Source organism: Castor canadensis, chromosome 6 (assembly GCF_047511655.1).
Source record: "Castor canadensis chromosome 6, mCasCan1.hap1v2, whole genome shotgun sequence".
Classification (NCBI taxonomy): Eukaryota; Metazoa; Chordata; class Mammalia; order Rodentia; family Castoridae; genus Castor; species Castor canadensis.
The window spans coordinates 78386238-78405630 of record NC_133391.1 but is presented as its reverse complement, the minus strand read 5'-3'; the positions used below and the strand labels follow the sequence as shown (position 1 = coordinate 78405630).

Sequence of the window (19393 nt, the reverse complement as noted above, 5' to 3'; positions counted from 1 at the left end):
CTACACATAGAGTGGTAGGATCATATACCGCTCTGAGAATCATATAAGGTCATTTCCCCTTAAAGTTACAACCATACCATTTGGCATAATATTCTGGAGGAATTGATGCTGAAGCCCATTCTTGGAACTCTGATCAAGAACTTTTGTACTTCAACATTAATTGGATAAAAACAATCTTCAACTATTTGAATGTAGGCAACACCATGTAAAATATGAAATTCCTCAGACTGAAAAGCAACTGAATTATTATACCATTGATAAAATTTTGTAAAGACAATAAATGTGAATATTATATAGGGCATACACTATTACCCATTTTAAATGAAGTTAGGGAATAACTCAAGGTCATTTAAATTAAATTTTTTAAAAATGGAGTATTTTGATTACAGATTAAATTTTTATAAATCTTGCTAGGTGCCAGTGGCTCACGCCTGTAATCCTAGCTACTCAGGAGGCAGAGATCGGGAGGATGGTGGTTCTAAGCCTGCCCAGGTTAAACAGTTTGAGAGACTCTGTGTTGACAAAACCCATTACACACACACACACACACACACACACACACACACACACACACACACACAAAGGCTGGTGGAGTGGCTCAAGGTGTAGACCCTGAGTTCAAATCTCAGTACCACAAAAATAAAAATGTTTATAAATCATTACTTTAATATCATATAAATAGCCAAAAAAACAATTTAGGTAATTCCAAGTAAAACTAACTTTTACAGATTTAGTACATTTTATGCTTATTCTTAGTGTTATGACTACATTCTTTGGTATAATATTATAATTCCAATATATTTTCTAGTTCAGTCAAGTATTAAAGCAAAACATAGTTTTCTTATCTGCTTTAACGGTGTGTTAGGACCACAAGCAACATGCTATTTTTTCATTAAAGTTCCTTAGCAACCATGGTAGATTGATACATTTGAAAATAGGAAATAGGAAATGAAAAAAACTTGATGGTGACATTAAATAATGTAAAATAGTGTGATAGCATCAAACTTCAAGTGGTTTGATCAGCTGAGAGCCCATTGTAAAACTGATTTAACTTACACTTGTGAAACCATTCTTGATTGCTTTTTACTGGTTGCATAAATGTCTCATTCATCTCTGTTTGCTGTGTTATTATCTGTAAAAGGATGGCAACAAATTATTGGCTAGAAGATTTTGATTTGGATATAATGAACTTATAAAATCATATTTACTTGTTCACATTGACTTGCAGGTTCTTAATTGTATTTGTTTATAAGGAAGTCTTGAATTACTGAATAAAATTATGAAAGGTCTTTTGATTTCCCCTTGCATCATAATACCATTCTGATTTTCTGAAGAGAAATATATTCTAAGTAACTACTAACTGAATTGTAGGGAAAGATTTAGCAATATAAAAGTTCTGTATCTTTTGCATTTAGTCGTGAAATTACACTACAAAATACTTCAAGACATCCTTTTAGGTAGTATTCCATTGTCATATTAGAATGTTGTGAAATTTGAGGGTTTGACTCAACATGAAAATACTTTAATCTTGCCAGAGCAAAACTTTCTAAAATCTGCACCTGAGCTTTGCTTTAGCATGTTATGGGACTGAGAGCCATTGCTATGAAAAGCCATCATATTTAAGCATCAAGGAACCAAAAACAATGCCACCTTCTGTATTTAAGATGAAGCCTAATTCATCTAGATTTATGACTGAAACAATTTATGTACATAAAATGTTTAGTTAATAGAAATATTTTAGCTTCTTTTACTAGATGATGGACTTCTTGATTTTTTCCAAATGTCTTACAAGAAAGGGGTGTGAAGAACAGAAGTTATCAAAACACTGTGAATTGTAAGTCATAAAAGGGCAGGAGTGATGTATACTATTCTTTATATTGTTCTCCAGAAGAGCTAAAGAATAGCTTCTATCACACCTTATTTCAACCACAAAATAATGAGTATTTTTTTGTTGCTAGTATGCTATCTATTAACTAAATAGCATCCAGAAATAATTAATGAAAATATCCAAAAGTTGAATTAGAGTGACCCAAGAAATGGTGAATCCAAAAAGAACTTAAGGCTCTTTCTTGTATTAACACAATCAGTCACATGATGTCGCTATACACTCAAAAAGTGAAAAGGAAAATTTTGCCTCTGCACCCAGATTCCAACCATTCACAGAACAGGATCGACTCCATATTGACCGGAACTCTAGATAAAGACTCACTAAATAAATACTTACCAACGGTAGATTGCTCACAAAAGATCTCATGCGAGCGCTCCCTTAAAACTGACAGTTCCACAACGGAAGTCCTCTATCTGCAATGGTGTTTGTCTGGCGAAGAGGCCCTGGATCCTGGCGCCTGCTGCTCTCGCTTCTGGTCTTCTTTGCTTCCTGGGAGGCGGGGAGCGGCCAGCTGCACTATTCGGTCCCCGAGGAGGCCAAACACGGCACCTTCGTGGGCCGCATCGCGCAGGACCTGGGACTGGAGCTGGCGGAGCTGGTGCCGCGCCTGTTCCGGGTGGCGACCAAGGACCGCGGGGACCTTCTGGAGGTAAATCTGCAGAATGGCATTTTGTTTGTGAATTCTCGGATCGACCGGGAGGAGCTGTGCGGGCAGAGCACGGAGTGCAGCATCCACCTGGAGGTGATCGTGGACAGGCCGCTGCAGGTTTTCCATGTGGAGGTGGAGGTGAAGGACATTAACGACAACCCACCCTTGTTCAGAGAGAAAGAACAAAAGGTACTTGTTTCTGAATCTGCGCCTCTGGACACTCAGTTTCCCCTAGAGGGCGCTTCTGACGCGGATGTCGGCATAAATTCTCTTCTGACCTATATGTTAAGTCTAAATGAGCATTTTGCGCTTAAAATAGTGACCAAAAAAGATAGACGTATATTGCCTGTATTAATTCTTCGGAAGTTATTGGACAGAGAGGAAACACCACACTTTAACTTATTGCTGATGGTCATCGATGGCGGTAAACCAGAGCTAACAGGGTCTGCTCAAATTCAAGTAACAATTCTGGATGTGAATGACAATGCACCTGAGTTTGATAAGCCTAGCTACAAAGTGGTGTTGTTTGAAAATGTCGAAAACGACACGAGAGTAATTCAACTAAACGCTTCTGATCGAGACGAAGGCCCGAATAGAGAAATTTCCTATGGAATCAGGCTGATTTTGCCAACGAGTGAGAAATGTATGTTTTCAATAAATCCAGACACAGGTGAAATTAGAATATATGGTAAATTGGACTTTGAAGAAAATCATGCTTATGAAATTCAAGTTAACGCCATTGATAAAGGGATTCCTTCCATGGTAGGTCACAGCACAGTCCTGGTGGAAGTTCTGGACACAAATGACAACATACCAGAGATAAAGATTACTTCGATGTCACTCCCTGTGCGAGAGGATGCTCAGGTGAGCACCGTTATTGCAGTGATTAGTGTGTCTGATTGTGACTCTGGCTCCAACGGGCAGGTGTCCTGCTCCCTGACACCCCACGTACCTTTCAAGCTGGTGTCCACTTTCAAGAATTACTATTCCTTGGTCCTTGACGGCGCCCTGGACCGAGAGACCATATCTGACTATAAGGTGGTGGTGACCGCGCGGGACGGGGGCTCGCCCTCGCTGTGGGCCACGGCCAGCGTGTCCGTGCAGGTGGCCGACGTGAACGACAACGCGCCTGCGTTCGCGCAGCCCGAGTACACGGTGTTCGTGAAGGAGAACAACGCGCCGGGTTCGCACATCTTCACGGTGTCGGCGCGGGACGTGGACGCGCAGGAGAACGCGCTGGTGTCCTACTCGCTGGTGGAGCGGCGGGTGGGCGAGCGCGCGCTGTCGAGCTACGTGTCGGTGCACGCGGAGAGCGGCAAGGTGTACGCGCTGCAGCCGCTGGACCACGAGGAGCTGGAGCTGCTGCAGTTCCAGGTGAGCGCGCGCGACGCTGGCGTGCCGCCCCTGGGCAGCAACGTGACGCTGCAGGTGTTCGTGCTGGATGAGAACGACAATGCGCCCGCGCTGCTGGGGCCTGCTGTGGGCGGCGCGGTGAGCGAGCTGGTGTCGCGGTCAGTGGGCGCGGGCCACGTGGTGGCGAAGGTGCGCGCGGTGGACGCGGACTCTGGCTACAACGCGTGGCTGTCTTATGAGCTGCAGCCGGCGGCGGGTGGTGCGCGCAGCCCGTTCCGCGTGGGGCTGTACACGGGCGAGATCAGCACGACGCGCGCCCTGGACGAGGCTGATGCGCCGCGCCAGCGCTTGTTGGTGTTGGTGAAGGACCATGGCGAGCCAGCGCTGATGGCCACTGCCACCGTGCTGGTGTCTTTGGTGGACGGTGGTCAGACACCAAAGGCCTCTTCGAGGGCATTGGTGAACGCTGCAGACCCAGAGGTAGCGCTGGTGAATGTCAACGTGTATCTGATCATCGCCATCTGTGCGGTGTCCAGTCTGCTGGTGCTCACGTTGCTGCTGTACACCGCGCTGCGTTGCTCAGCGGCGCCCCCCGGGAGCATGTGCGGGCCTGGGAAGCCCATGCTGGTGTGCTCCAGCGCGGTGGGGAGCTGGTCGTACTCACAGCAGAGGAGGCATAGGGTGTGCTCTGGGGAGGTGCCACCCAAGACTGACCTCATGTCTTTCAGCCCCAATCTTCAGCAGCCTCAAGAAGATTGTTTAAATCCCTCCAGCGAAGTAAGTCGTTGAAATCATTGACATGTTTTTTTTTCTCTTAATACCGTTGTTTTAACTGATAACAATTTTCTGTTTTTCTTACTTTTCTTCATAACAATATTCTTTAAACCACTGATTTTCCAGGTTTCTGGTTTGGTCATTTTTTTAATTTTGAACTTTCATATGTTATCCTTCATTAATGAATGAGTTATGTAGATATTAATGGAGGCCCTGGATCACTACAGTTGAAAATTTCCTGCTCTCCTCTTTTTCTTGCTGTCTATGAGTGATTAGCTTTGAAAAATGATAGTATGTCTAGATTAAAAACTGATCACGTGTTCCATAACTCTTCAACTTATTTTTAATTCGGTTATAATTTCAGGATCAAAGACTAATTACAATAATACCTCAAAGAGTTCCCAGATACCTTTAACTAGATTAATTGTTCCTCATGTGCTAAGACTGTTAAAATAGCCTCCTTATAACCAATACAATCCAGATAACATAACAACATTATACTCCATGTATTAGAATAATAGTAAAAATGACATGTCTTTGATTCTGACATGAATAATTTTGTCAATCTTCACACTGAGGTTTCTCCAACCCTCAGATATTATGGATTGAACTGTGGAGCTCAATTGTGCTCTACCACTTGAGCCATGCTTCCAGTACTTCCTTTTGCTTTTATTTTCTGATAGGGTCTTGTGGTATCTTAGCTTGGGCTGGCCTCAAATCTAGATCCTCCTGTCTCTGACTCTCAAGTAGATCTTTGGTTTTTCAAGTGAGATGACCATTGTACTATCTTTATGTACATAAAATGTAGTAAAGTTATTTATCAATTTAAAATATTTAAACGTAATTTAAATCAAGATGTGCCGTATAATTGAAGGCTTATAATAATATATTTGTCTGTTTTTCTTTCTTGGTGGCACATAAATAATGGCACATCTTATAATTAGTGGCATTGTTTTTACAGTGTTGGGAATTGAACTCAGGACCTTTGCATGCTATGCAAGCCCTCCATCTTTAAGTTAGCTATATCCCCAGTCCTAATGATTTTTTTTGTGTAGCTTAGGCTGACCTCAAACTCATGATCCTCCTGCTTTAATCTCTTGAGTAGCTGGGATTATAGGAGTATGACACCTTGCACAGTTAATGTCATTTTTGATTAAATAAAATGTAAGAATAGTTATGGATCCCAATTACTTTCCAAGATACTCTACTAATGTTTTTAATCGAATTACTTCACTTAATTATCAAATAAGTACTATGGGGGCAGGAAAAACAAGTATCATTTTAAGGATGAGAAAGATGAAATCACATAGGTAGTGAGAAGTGCCTCAAACCTAGCTTGGGCTTATTATAGTATCCTATTCCTCTGTACCTATTACTAGGTGAATTTTCTAAAGTACATTTTATATCTTGCAACTTTCTTCCACAGATGTATTCAGAAGCTTCTCTTTGATCAGGAAATAAAACCTTCCATTCCTTACTCTGGTATTGAAGGAAATAAACTTTGTAGTCTTTTGCTCTCTCATATATTTTTAGTAAATGGTATATAATATATGTTGAACCAATAATTTGAGAACAAATATATGGTATTAAAATGTATTATCTTGGCAATGTCCTCATCTCAGAAGTGGGGGTGAACTCCAGAGGTTTGGCAATATTTTATCCAAGAATGCCTTGAAAGATAGATAACATTTCAACAGGAAGGTATTACAGATGGAAAATAAATTAGAATAAATGAGTTGAGTTTTTTTGTTGGATGTGTACTTGAATGATTAGAGTAGGGGAGATTATGAAGGCAGGAATGCTAGTAGAAAACCTTCCATAACAATTTAGGCATCAAGTAATGAACACTTAAGTTATGGCAATAGAAATAGATTGAAAGAACTATGTGCAAGAGGCATTAGCAAAGTAGAAGCAGCTGGAGGATAACTGACTTGATACAAATGATAAGAGCGAGATAAAAACTGAAAATGGCACTCACTTTTTTAGTTGGTCAACTGGGAGGATAAAATTATTCTTAAACAATTGTGCAGAAAAGACTTGGAAAAAGAGTTTGTGCATGTTTGCAAGTCAGGGAATGGAGATGAACATTTAAGAACATGCTACTTTTGAGGTTTGGAAATATGAATCTGGAACTCAGAGGACATTAAAGTGTAAATTTGGGAGCAATTCACTTAGGAAAATATCATCTATTAAAGGATAAAATTACCAAGAGAAAGAAACTGAAAAATGAAAAGTAAGGTATCCAAGAAAAGAATTTATGTGGGTATGTGTGTTTTTGGGGCTGCTATAGCAAGTGACCACAAATTGAGTAGTGTAAGACAACAAAATTTAATTCTCTCACAGATTGGAGAACAAAGTCCAAAATCAAGGTGTCAGAAGTGCTGTAGTCCCTCCAGAGGCTCTAGAGAGAACCTATTCTTTGCCTGTCTTAGTTTTTGATGGTTGTTGGCATTCCTTGGCTTAGCTGCACCACTCCAGTCTCTGTCTTCATGTTTACATTGCCCTATGTTCTTCTCTATGTCATAATGTGATTGCACTTAGCGCCCACCTAGAGTACTCCAGGGTAAAGTTTTCTCAAGATACTTAATTAACTTTGGCCATATAAAATAATATTTGCAACTTCTGAGTTGTAAGCAGTGTGTATATGTTTTAGGGCTACCATCAACCTACCCTTGTAGGCTTAAAATCATAAGGAGGAGAGGCTACAGCTAGCCAACGTAAAATTCAACATTCATTGTACAAGTATATTTTAGGAGTTGGAAGTGAAATAAAGGAGACAAGCACAACAACTTTTTTTCTAGAAGTAGCATGTTTAAATATATAATTAGAAATGTTTGAGTATTTTTGTTGTATGAGGGAAAGAAGCAAGTAGAGGGGATACTACTGACAAGATAGGCAGCAAGGGAATGAAGATGAAGGGGAAAATGTTAAGGAGAGGAGAATGGAAAATACTTTTTTTCAGAGCAAAGGGTTGGCTTCAAATATGGGAACAAGTTTTTTCTTTCAACAGTAGGAAATGAAAAATGGAGAACATAAGGAAAAGTGTTGATTTAAGAAGAAGGCACTTAAGTTCATGTTTGATAACTTGTGTCTCAATGGGAAAATCACCTGAAATCCAAGTGATAGAAATAAGGTTGAGAATTTATAGAGGGAAAAGTGTGAATTCTTTTGAGGGCCTAATCGAGGTAAAGGAGCAAAATTTCTAGAATCATTAAGTTTAAGCGACTACTTTATTCTGAGAAGATCAATAGGAAGAATAGAGAAAATAGGTAGGTTAACTGTGTGTTGGAGGTTAAAGAGAATGTTAGAGGAGTAAGAAAGTAGATGAGTGACTTTAGGGTGTCTGAAGAACATATTGTAAATAGTTGGTAAGGTATTCTAGTTTAGGTGAAGTAAGTGAAGCAATGTGAGTAGGGCATGATAGACAAAATGCATTAGAAAGAATCAAGGGACCAGTCCCATTATAAGAGTAAAATATGTTGTCAGAAATGGAGCAGGAGAGGATTATGAGGGCAAGAGAATACTGAGTACTTCACACAAAATTTGAAAGGAGAGCAGAGGTACAGAAATGAACCCAACTGTCATTTCCTACAGAGCTGTGCACAGAATAGGTAAGATAATTACTGGAGCTACACTGTATATTTCATTGTGCTATATGGCCTGGAACTTTATGGCTTAGTATCCATAGCAACAGATAAAAGTAAATTCCCTTCCTCTCCTTCTTGCTAAAGATGTATTAACATCTCTGTCTAGCTATTGTCAAATAGAGTCAATTTAAATGATTAAGGTTTCTCCTATTGATGATGAAATAAGATAGGGGAGGGAAAAGGAGATGCTTAATCCATCAATAGTAGTTTAAATCTATTAAATACATAGGATGTTAGTTCTTGATATATTTTCTACAAAGAGAACTGAAAAATCTCAGAACATTGTTGTATCTAAACAGAACAGATATATGCACACACAGTTGACTAGACATTTCCTTTCAAATACAAATACTTCATCCACGCTTCGCATTCACATTGGGAGGAGCTTATACATATACACATGTTGTATTTATTCAAAATCTGGTATATTACTTACCAATATCTCCCGCCTTCATCTGTTTCATTAAGTGATTGCTATGTTTCCATTTGGAGTCAATGGTTGTTGTGTGAGGTCTTGAAAGGTTTTATAGGAAAAGAACATTACCACTAAAGACTACAGGACTATGAAACTAGAGGTCCATTGTTCCAAACCACATGTAGAATGCTGTCCTTTTAAAATTCTGCATAGAAGTTTTACACAAAAATAAATTTGTGGAAAAAATGGAACGCACTGACCAATTGTCGAGTAACATCCAATGCTGAGCGGAATACAGTGATTTGCTGTTTCTGGAAAGACAAACATTCAATCTTCAATTACATATTTTCAATGAGAAGTCAGAAGATAAAAAAAAAATGAAGCCCTACGTCAATGGGAAACATGAAAGCTGAATCGTTCTTACACTTAAGCGTTCATACACATGGTGTCGCTCTTCTCTGACGTTTCCCTGAGGAAAGCCACCGCTTCTTTCTTCCTCCAGAAGACTTGCCAGATGATGGAAAATCCGTTGCAAACTCTCCTGCAGTCGGAGGTCATAAAACTGGGTCATTGGAGGAGTCAGGTAAGGTATTCTACATATTGAAGATATCTCTGAAGCCTCTTGAGTGTACCATGCTGTTTTCTTGGCAAGGAGCCCCAGGGTCCCTGCGCCCGCTGCTGCTCTCGCTTCTGCTCCTCGCAGCCTGGGAGGCGGGGAGCGGCCAGCTGCACTACTCGGTTCCCGAGGAGGCCAAACACGGCACCTTCGTGGGCCGCATCGCTCAGGATCTGGGACTGGAGCTGGCGGAGCTGGTGCCGCGCCTGTTCAGGGTGGCGACCAAGGACCGCGGGGACCTTCTGGAGGTAAATCTGCAGAATGGCATTTTGTTTGTGAATTCTCGGATCGACCGGGAGGAGCTGTGCGGGTGGAGCGCGGAGTGCAGCATCCACCTGGAGGTGATCGTGGACAGGCCGCTGCAGGTTTTCCATGTGGACGTGGAGGTGAAGGACATTAACGACAATCCGCCGGTGTTCCCTGAAAGTAACAAAAGTATATTCATTGCAGAATCCAGACCTCCAGGAACTAGATTTCCACTAGATGGCGCAGCCGATGCAGACATTGGAGTAAACTCCGCCTTGACCTACAGACTAGATCCCGAAGATTATTTCGCTTTGGAGGCACAAAACAATCGTGAGCAAACGCCTTCATTGTCGCTAGTATTAAGGAAAGCATTAGATAGAGAGGAAATTCAGGAACATAGTTTATTACTGACTGCCACTGATGGAGGTAAACCTGAGCTGACAGGCACAGTTCAGCTACTGATCACTGTTCTGGATGTGAATGACAATGCCCCAGAATTTGGTCAATTGATTTATAAAGTTAGAGTGTCAGAAAACACATTTAATGGAACACTAGTGATCAAACTAAATGCCACAGATCCTGATGATGGTACGAATGGAGATATAGTGTACTCTTTCAGAAGACCCGTATCGCCTCCAGTGGTATATGCATTTAATATCAATCCTAGCAGTGGAGAAATTAGGACAAAAGGTGAACTGGATTTCGAAGTAAAGAAATTTTATGAACTATTCGTGGAGGCGGTTGACAAAGGAAGTATTCCAATGACAGGTCATTGTACCCTTTTGGTGGAAGTACTAGATATAAATGATAATGCACCAGAGGTAACCATCACTTCTCTGTCTCTCCCTGTCAGAGAAGACACTCAGCCTAGCGCTGTCATTGCCCTAATCAGCGTGTCCGACCGTGACTCTGGTTCCAACGGGAAGGTGACCTGCTCCCTGATACCCCACGTCCCTTTCAAGCTGGTGTCCACTTTCAAGAATTACTATTCCTTGGTCCTTGACGGCGCCTTAGACCGAGAGACCATATCTGACTATAAGGTGGTGGTGACCGCGCGGGACGGGGGCTCGCCCTCGCTGTGGGCCACGGCCAGCGTGTCCGTGGAGGTGGCCGACGTGAACGACAACGCGCCTGCGTTCGCGCAGCCCGAGTACACGGTGTTCGTGAAGGAGAACAACACGCCGGGTTCGCACATCTTCACGGTGTCGGCGCGGGACGTGGACGCGCAGGAGAACGCGCTGGTGTCCTACTCGCTGGTGGAGCGGCGGGTGGGCGAGCGCGCGCTGTCGAGCTACGTGTCGGTGCACGCGGAGAGCGGCAAGGTGTACGCGCTGCAGCCGCTGGACCACGAGGAGCTGGAGCTGCTGCAGTTCCAGGTGAGCGCGCGCGACGCTGGCGTGCCGCCCCTGGGCAGCAACGTGACGCTGCAGGTGTTCGTGCTGGATGAGAACGACAATGCGCCCGCGCTGCTGGGGCCTGCTGTGGGCGGCGCGGTGAGCGAGCTGGTGTCGCGGTCAGTGGGCGCGGGCCACGTGGTGGCGAAGGTGCGCGCGGTGGACGCGGACTCTGGCTACAACGCGTGGCTGTCTTATGAGCTGCAGCCGGCGGCGGGTGGTGCGCGCAGCCCGTTCCGCGTGGGGCTGTACACGGGCGAGATCAGCACGACGCGCGCCCTGGACGAGGCTGATGCGCCGCGCCAGCGCTTGTTGGTGTTGGTGAAGGACCATGGCGAGCCAGCGCTGATGGCCACTGCCACCGTGCTGGTGTCTTTGGTGGACGGTGGTCAGACACCAAAGGCCTCTTCGAGGGCATTGGTGAACGCTGCAGACCCAGAGGTAGCGCTGGTGAATGTCAACGTGTATCTGATCATCGCCATCTGTGCGGTGTCCAGTCTGCTGGTGCTCACGTTGCTGCTGTACACCGCGCTGCGTTGCTCAGCGGCGCCCCCCGGGAGCATGTGCGGGCCTGGGAAGCCCATGCTGGTGTGCTCCAGCGCGGTGGGGAGCTGGTCATACTCACAACAGAGGCGGCAGAGGGTGTGCTCTGGGGAGGTGCCACCCAAGACTGACCTCATGGCCTTCAGCCCCAGCCTTCCTCAGGCTTCCTCAGAAGAAATATGTCACGGGGAAGGACAAGTAGAATACCTGAAAGAGGTAAGCTTGTATTTTAAATAATTGTTTACTAATCATTTAGCCTTCCTAACAGTAGTTGCTCGTTTAAGAAAGATATCTTTAATTCCAATTCTGAGATTATTTCTTTAATTTTAATTTTCTTGACCTTAGCTTCTTTAACACTTGTACTATTGACATTTGGATTGGATTATTTTTCATAATGAAATCTCAATTCAGAAATCATAACAAAATGTCTCAGGCTGGAAATATTTTTTGTTGTATAATTAATAATTTAAAATGTATTCAACATTTAAAAAAACACATTGTGAGATCTTAAGCATTTTACAAAAGATTGTTTGAATGAGGCTAATCATAATTATACATTTTAAAGTCTTTTAATTTAATTTATACATGTTTTAAATTATTTATAATTTTTAGCAGTAACTATTTCTTTATTTAAAATGATTTCTTCTCGTTGGTCCCTCTTTGGTTTTCCTCTAGGAAAGAACATATGTGTTTGATTTTCAGGTATCCCATAAGAAGCAGTTTTTGATTTTCTTTTCACCTTTTCATTTGTACTTAGATAATTACTCATACATATAATACACCTAGTGAGTTTTTTGTTATTGTTCCATTTGAAAATTTTAATATATATTGTACATTTTATGTCTTTCAGGCATAAACTCTGAAAATCTGATACTTTTAATATCTGTGTAGTATTCCATAGTGCAGATATACTATTATATAATTATTCTTATTTGTGAGTGTGTTTCACTTTGTTTTACCTGTAAAAGAGCATGTTGTATCATTTCGTGTATTTCCTAAAATATTAGTGCTTTTATTTCTATGAGATTGATCCTCACATGTGGAACTGATGCACAAAAAAGTATATAAATGCTGGAAATGATGGTGCATGTCTGTGTTCTCAGCTTTGTTGTGACAGAGATGGAAGGATCAAGTTCAAGGCCAACCTGGGCAAAATTAGTGAGACCTTATCTCAAAAAACAAACTTGGGGTGGGGGGTGACCCAAATGAGGTATATACATGTAAGTAAATGTAAAAACGATAAAAAAAAAAACTTGTGTGGTGGCACACAGCAGGCGGAGGTAGAGGGGATTGCAGTCCAAGATCTACCTAGGGCAAAAACTTAAGACCCTACTTGAAAAATAAACTAAAGCACAGTGGGCTGGAGACATGGCTCAAATGGTAGAGTGCTAGGCAAGTGCAAGATTCTGAGTTCACAACCCTAATACCGCCCCCCAAAGATATTAGTAATTTTCATTTTAAACTATGTTGCTAGATTTCTTTTCCACGAGTTTTGTAGTACCTTAAACTTCTACCAGCTAATTATGAGCATCTTTTCCCTTTTATCTCCAGAAGCAATAGAGGTCTAACTTTTTGCCAATGTGATGTCCATAAAATGATGTATCACTGTTACTTTAACTTTAAATTCCTATGTACCACGGTGGATTTGAGCATATTTGTTTTGCTCTCTTGGACTTGATTTTCTTATTTATCAATTAAGCTATTTGCCCATTTTTTTGTATTGAAAATAGATTTTTTGTGGTTTTTAATTTTATAAAGTCCTCCATACAATATAAATACTAACTGCTCATCTCGTAACTACATCACAAATGTATTTTCCTCATATATAATTTACATCAATTTGTTTATAGTATATTTTGCCATAAGGAAGTGTTTAAAAGTGTTATTTTATACATAATATATGTATTAAAGTGTTTCTGTTTTTTTCTTTGATGGATTTCAAGGTCTTCAAGTTTAGTTAGAAAGATCTTTCCAATCCTTATAATGAAATTCATTGGGTTGGCAATGTGGCTCGGTGGTAGAACCTGTACTTAACAAAGTGCCCTGGGATCCACCCCCAGCACCAGAAAAAATATAACAATTCGTTGGTTAAATTCATTTAATAAATACTCAGTGTTCCGTGTGTGCCAGCATTTTCTCACATTAGGAATTTTTCAGTGAAGTCCATTCTTTTTGTAAACTTAAGATTTCCATTTTTTTTTGTTATTTTCTTTTGACTTGAATTTCTTTACTCTTTCTTGAATTGAATGTGTTCTGGCAATGACTTTTCTAAGATTTCTCTGGGAAAAGTCTTTCTCATTTTTGAAAAAAAAATTTTCACTGGTTATATTTGACAGGTTTTTTATAAAGGCATTATTCCATTGTCTCTTTGCTTGCATACTTTTGGGTGAAAGGATTGCTATCGTTCTTTCCTTGTTCCTTTGTGTAAGCATCTTCTCTTCTCCCCCACTTCCCATGATTACTGTTAAAAATGTCTTTTTTTATTAGTGATGTTTGCAAATTGATTGTTATGTACCTTAGTCTCATTTTCTTTGTGTTAGTCTCTTTAGGGTTTGTTGATATTCTTGAATGTGTGGATTTACTATTTTCATCAAATTTGGAAAAAATTCAACCATATTTCTTCAAACTTCAAAAGTTTTTCTTCCCTCCCATCCTTTCTGTGACTCCAATTATACATATGTTGGACTGTTTGATTTTTGTCTCACAGGTCATCAAAGCAGTGTTCATTTTTGTGTCATTTATTTTCCTCTATACCTCAATTTGGATAGCCTTTATTGGTATATTTTCAAGGTTCTCAAGTTCGGCAGTATTTCTTTTTGCATTATCATATCTGTTGATCTTCGCCAGTATATTTTTATTTCAAATAGTGCAGTTTCTATTTGTATAAGAGTCCCATTGGGTCTTAATATTTTCATGTATCTCCACACAATGCTCATCTTTTTTCTATTCCTGAGTATATAAATATATTTAGAATACATATTTTAACATTTTTTGAACATTTTTGTTATTCATTTGCTTCTTTTGATTAATTTTTCTTCCTCTGTGAGGTTTATTTTCTTCTTTGCATGACTGGTAATTTTTGATCAGATGGTATACATTGCAAATTTTACACTGGAGTGAGTGTGAGAGAGAGAGAGAGAGAGAGAGAGAGAGAGAGTGTGTGTGTGTGTGTGTGTGTGTGTGTGTGTGTGTGTGATTTCCTTTAAAGCAGTGGTTCTCAATCAGGGACAGTTTCCACCTCCACGCCCACCCCAGGAAATAATTTGACAATGCCTGAACACATTTTTGGTTGTTACAACTGAGATAGTGATTCCAGTACTAAATATCCTACAATTTCTGCCAAACATCTTATAATACACAGACTATCCCTTTACAGAAAATATTTGCCCAGTTCAAAACAGTGCTGCTGTTGAGAAACTGCTTTAAAGTACATTAAGCTTTATTCTGGCATGACATCTTGAGACCATTTTGGTCCTTTCAAGTTTCAGTTTTAAGCTTTGTTAGCACATGTGTGAGGCAAGTTTTATTATAGCACTAATTTGGCCTACTATTAATGCAATATTCTCCCAAGGACACCTAGTTCTCTGTCTTTCTTAAGAAGTCCCTCTTTTCAGGGTAGTGTGAACTATTTCTAGCCCTGTGCAAAGTCTAAATACCACTTGGCTTACTCACTTCAGTGGTTCTTTCTCTTAATTTGTGGATTGTCATCCAGTGTTTGTGCATATTAGTATTCAACTGAAGATTGGAGAAGACTCCTCTGGTATTCTTCAGAGTTTTCTCTGTGTACTTCCCATATTCTTCCCTGCAAATTCTGTTTTCCTGAGCTTTTCCAAACTTTGACTTCTGCTTCCTCAATGTAGTTAGGCCACTGGTCTCTGTCTCTCTCTCTCTTTGTCTCTCTCTATTGCATTCTACAAATTGCCCCCAGAGAGGGAGATGAGGGGAATCTTAGAATTCATCTCATTTGTGGTCTCTCCATTCCTTATATATTCTTGAAAACAGTTCCATTATATATTTTGTATAGTTTTCTTATTGTTTATCATGGGAAGACAAAACAGATGTTCATCCATTGTTGTAATCATTGCATAATACCTATCTAACCTGTTTGTTTATTTTAATTTTAAATTCCAAAGAACTTGCTATTAATGTCAACAAAGCCAGTATTCTAAAATTTGCTTGGATAGCTGTCTAACTATATTTTCAAATTTATTCAATACATTAAGTACATTTCTTGGTAAAACATATCGTTGTATATTATTTTTAAACTTATAATAATGCCTTTTTGTTGCAGAATTTAAATCATTCAAGTTTAATACAATGTATGGTATGCTTGATTGCATTTCTTCCATTTCACTCAACATTTATTTGTTTTTATGTGTTGCTGTTCCCTCTTCTTTTTCTCTGGTTTTTGTAATTTGATTAAATAAATATTTATTACTTTCTGTCTTCTAATTTGGAAATTCTAATATAGCTATTAGAATGTAGCTAATGTATGTTTCTAATAATGTGTAGCTTCTTTTCCTAGTTATCACTGTGTTTCAACATTTTGGACATGAAGTATAACATACTTACTGAAAAGTGATTAAGCACATAAGTGTGATTAACAGATATTTATAAGTCAAAAATAATGTAATTCAAAGAACTAGAATATTTTTGGCATCCCAGAAGTCCTTTTTTGATTTCTATCCTATCACAAACATTCTAGCTTCCCAAAGGTAATCACTTTCTTGACTATAATGGTAAACATTTCTTTGCACCAGATAGGTTAAGTTTGCCTATGTTGAACTTAATGTTTTTGGTGGGGCTGGGGTTTTAAGTCAGGATTTCATTCTTGCAAAGCAGGTGATCTACCTTTTGAGCTACACCTCCAGTCCATTTTGCTGTGATTATTTTGGAGATGGGGTCTTGCAAACTACTTTCTTGGGCTGGCCTTGAACCTCAGTTCTCCAGCTCTCAGTCTCCCAAGTAGCTAGGATTATAGGCATAAGCCACTGGTGCCATGTGCAAATAGAATTTTAAAGCACATATTATGTCATTTCTTTATTATTTCACCTGATATTATGTTTGTAAGATTTTTTTCTATGTTGTTGTATATGGGTATAATTTATTCATTTGTTTATTTCTTTAAAGTAGCTCATTCATGAATATAGAATATTAGAACTATTTTTGACATCTTGGCTATTTTTTATTTTTTGTTTAATGAACAATCTTTCTTGTGTATGTCTGTCTTTGCACATTATATACATTTATCTAGTTATGGACATAGGGTTAGAATTACTGTACCATAAGTTATATATGCTTTCAGATTTACTGGATAGTGTTAAAATATTTTCTACATCTATTTAGATGCTTTCATTGCCACCTGTTGCATCTTAAGATTTAAGTTGCTCTACTTTTCTCTAATATTAGCTATAATTAGAATTCATAGGTGTAGAGCAGCATCTCATTGTGGATTTAATTTGCATTTCTTCCCTAAGATTGCTCAAACTTTTCATATGTTTGGTGATCTCTTGAACATTTTTTAGGAAGTAGCAGTTAAATATTTTTGATCATTTTGTATTATGAACTCTATCTTTCTTTTATTTATTATTAAGACTTAAAAATTCTGGATCAAATTCTTTAAAAGTTATATATGTTGCAAATATATTCTCTCACCAAATGAATTTTTTCCCCTTCTTTGAGGTCTATTTTGATGATCAAAATTCTTAACTCAGGTGTACTTTAATTTATATATATTATAAATTCGTGGTTGGGACTTTTTATTTCTGGTTTATGAACTACATCCCTATCTGAGCTGATGAAAATACTTTTCCATATCATATGCTAGAAGCTTTATGATTTTTGTCTTTTATATTTTGTCTTGTAATGTTTCCAGAACTGATTTGTAGAATTGATTTATATGTGAGGGGAGTGCTCATTTCTATTTTTGTTATATACATAGATATTGACTGCTTTGTAGTGTCATTTCTGTTACATGTATAGAGTTTACATTTATATGGGTCTATTTCTGGGTAGTCTGTTTTATTAGTTCTTTTGTAGCATACCATTGGTACTATGTAGTTTTAGCTACTATTGTTTTAAATTAATAATTGATATCTGTATAAATACCAGTGACTTTATTTTTATTTAATTTTGTTTTTTAAGAGAAATAGCTGATTATTTTCATTTTAAATTTTGATTAATTTATTTTAATTGACAAATAATTGTGTATATTGGGTATAATATAATTGTGTATATTGGGTATATTGCTAAAAGAATAGCTTTTTCATGTCCTACAAAGTATGTTATGTTGATGAGGTGATGTGTATGTTAATTAGCTTTACTGAATCTTTATCCAGTGTATACATAGATGAAAATGTCATGGTGTTTCCCACTTTGATCTTATCTAAGACTTGGCAAATCTTGGCCTTTACAAATTCATTTGGATTTCAGATTCAGCTTTTAAAGTTTCACATACAAGAATACTTTGGTTGAATTTGGATTGGGATTGCATTAAATCTAGAGATCACTTTTTTTTTGGTAACCAACATCTTTAAAACATGCATTTTCTAATTCGTGAACATAGTATAGCCTCCTTTTATTTGGGTCCTTTCCAATGTTTTTCTACAGAGTAAAATTTTTTTCCATAGAAATCATATAAATACTTTGTTACTTTTATGTCCAGATAAATGAGAGTCTAAAGTATACCTTTAAACTTTTCATTTCCAATTAATTTTTACAGTTAAAAATTTTATGTTAAGAATGTTCCCTTCTGTAATTGTTTACTATGAATTTTCTTCTTTTTATTATTGTATATTAATTATATAAAACACTGGGTTTAATTATGACAGTTTCATACATATATATAATCAGTCCCCCCCACCCTGCCAACTCTCTCTGTGTCCTACTCTGCTGGTCCCCTTCCTCTTCCCAAACAATCCTCCTTTTACTTTCATGTCTTCTTTAAAATCTAGATTGTGCAATGAGAGAAGATGTGATATTTTATTTCTAAGTCTGGTTTATTTTGCTTCACATGATAATCCCCAGTTCCAGCTATTTTCCTGCAAACGACATAATTTTGTTCTTCTTTATGGCTGAATAATACTCCATTGTGTATATATATATATATATATATATATTTTTTTTTTTTTTCTTTTATCCAGTCAGTCGTTGATGGTCATATAGGCTGATTCCATAGCTGGGCAGTTGTGAATAGTACTGCAGTAAGAATGGTGTACGGGCATCTCCATTGTTTTTGCTGATTTTGAATCCTTTGGTATATACCTAGGACTGATAGAACTGGATCATCTGCAGTTCTATTTTTAGTATTTTTGAGGGAACTCCATACTAATTTCCATAGTGGCTGCACTAATTTACATTCCCACCAACAGTGTATAAGGATTTACCCCCCAACCCCTAATCCTTGACAAATTTTGTTGCTGTTTGTTTTCTTGATGATAACCATTCTGATTGGGGCGAGATGTAATCTAAGTGTAGTTTTGATTTGCATTTTCCTGATGACTAAAGATGTTGAAAATTTTTTCATATATTTGTTGACCATTTTATTTCTTCTTTTCAGAAATATCTGTTCAGTTCATTTGCCCATTTATTGATTGAATCATTTGTTCTTTTGGTGTTTAATTTTTTTGAGTTCTTTATATATTTTGGGTATTTGTCCCCTGTCAGATGAGTAGCTAGCAAAGATTATCTCCCACCTTTAGGCTGTCTCTTTACTCTGGTAATTGTTTCCGTGTTTGTGTAGAAGCTTTAATTTGACACAATCCCATTTGCTTATTCTTGGCATTATTTCCCCAGTTATTGGAGTGCTATTCAGAAAATCATTACATATGCCTATATCTTGAAGTCTTTTTCCTATAGTAGTTTCAAAG

At 38.8% G+C, this 19393-nt stretch overlaps 1 protein-coding gene across 8 annotated transcripts in view; it reads left to right on the top strand.

Moving 5' to 3' along the window:
- LOC109702582 (protocadherin alpha-C1) overlaps positions 1–19393 on the top strand; it is a 197306-nt gene that overhangs the window by 45136 nt on the left and 132777 nt on the right. Inside the window, exon 1 of one of the 8 annotated variants that reach the window (XM_074076842.1) lies at positions 2171–4667. The exons of 6 other annotated variants lie outside the window; for them this stretch is intronic. In XM_074076842.1, the coding sequence (XP_073932943.1) occupies positions 2307–4667 (2361 nt within the window). In that variant the 5' untranslated portion in view covers positions 2171–2306. Of the gene's footprint in view, positions 1–2170; positions 4668–8449; positions 11742–19393 lie in introns of those variants that run through there. One more of the 8 variants, XM_074076839.1, reaches the window with a different exon arrangement.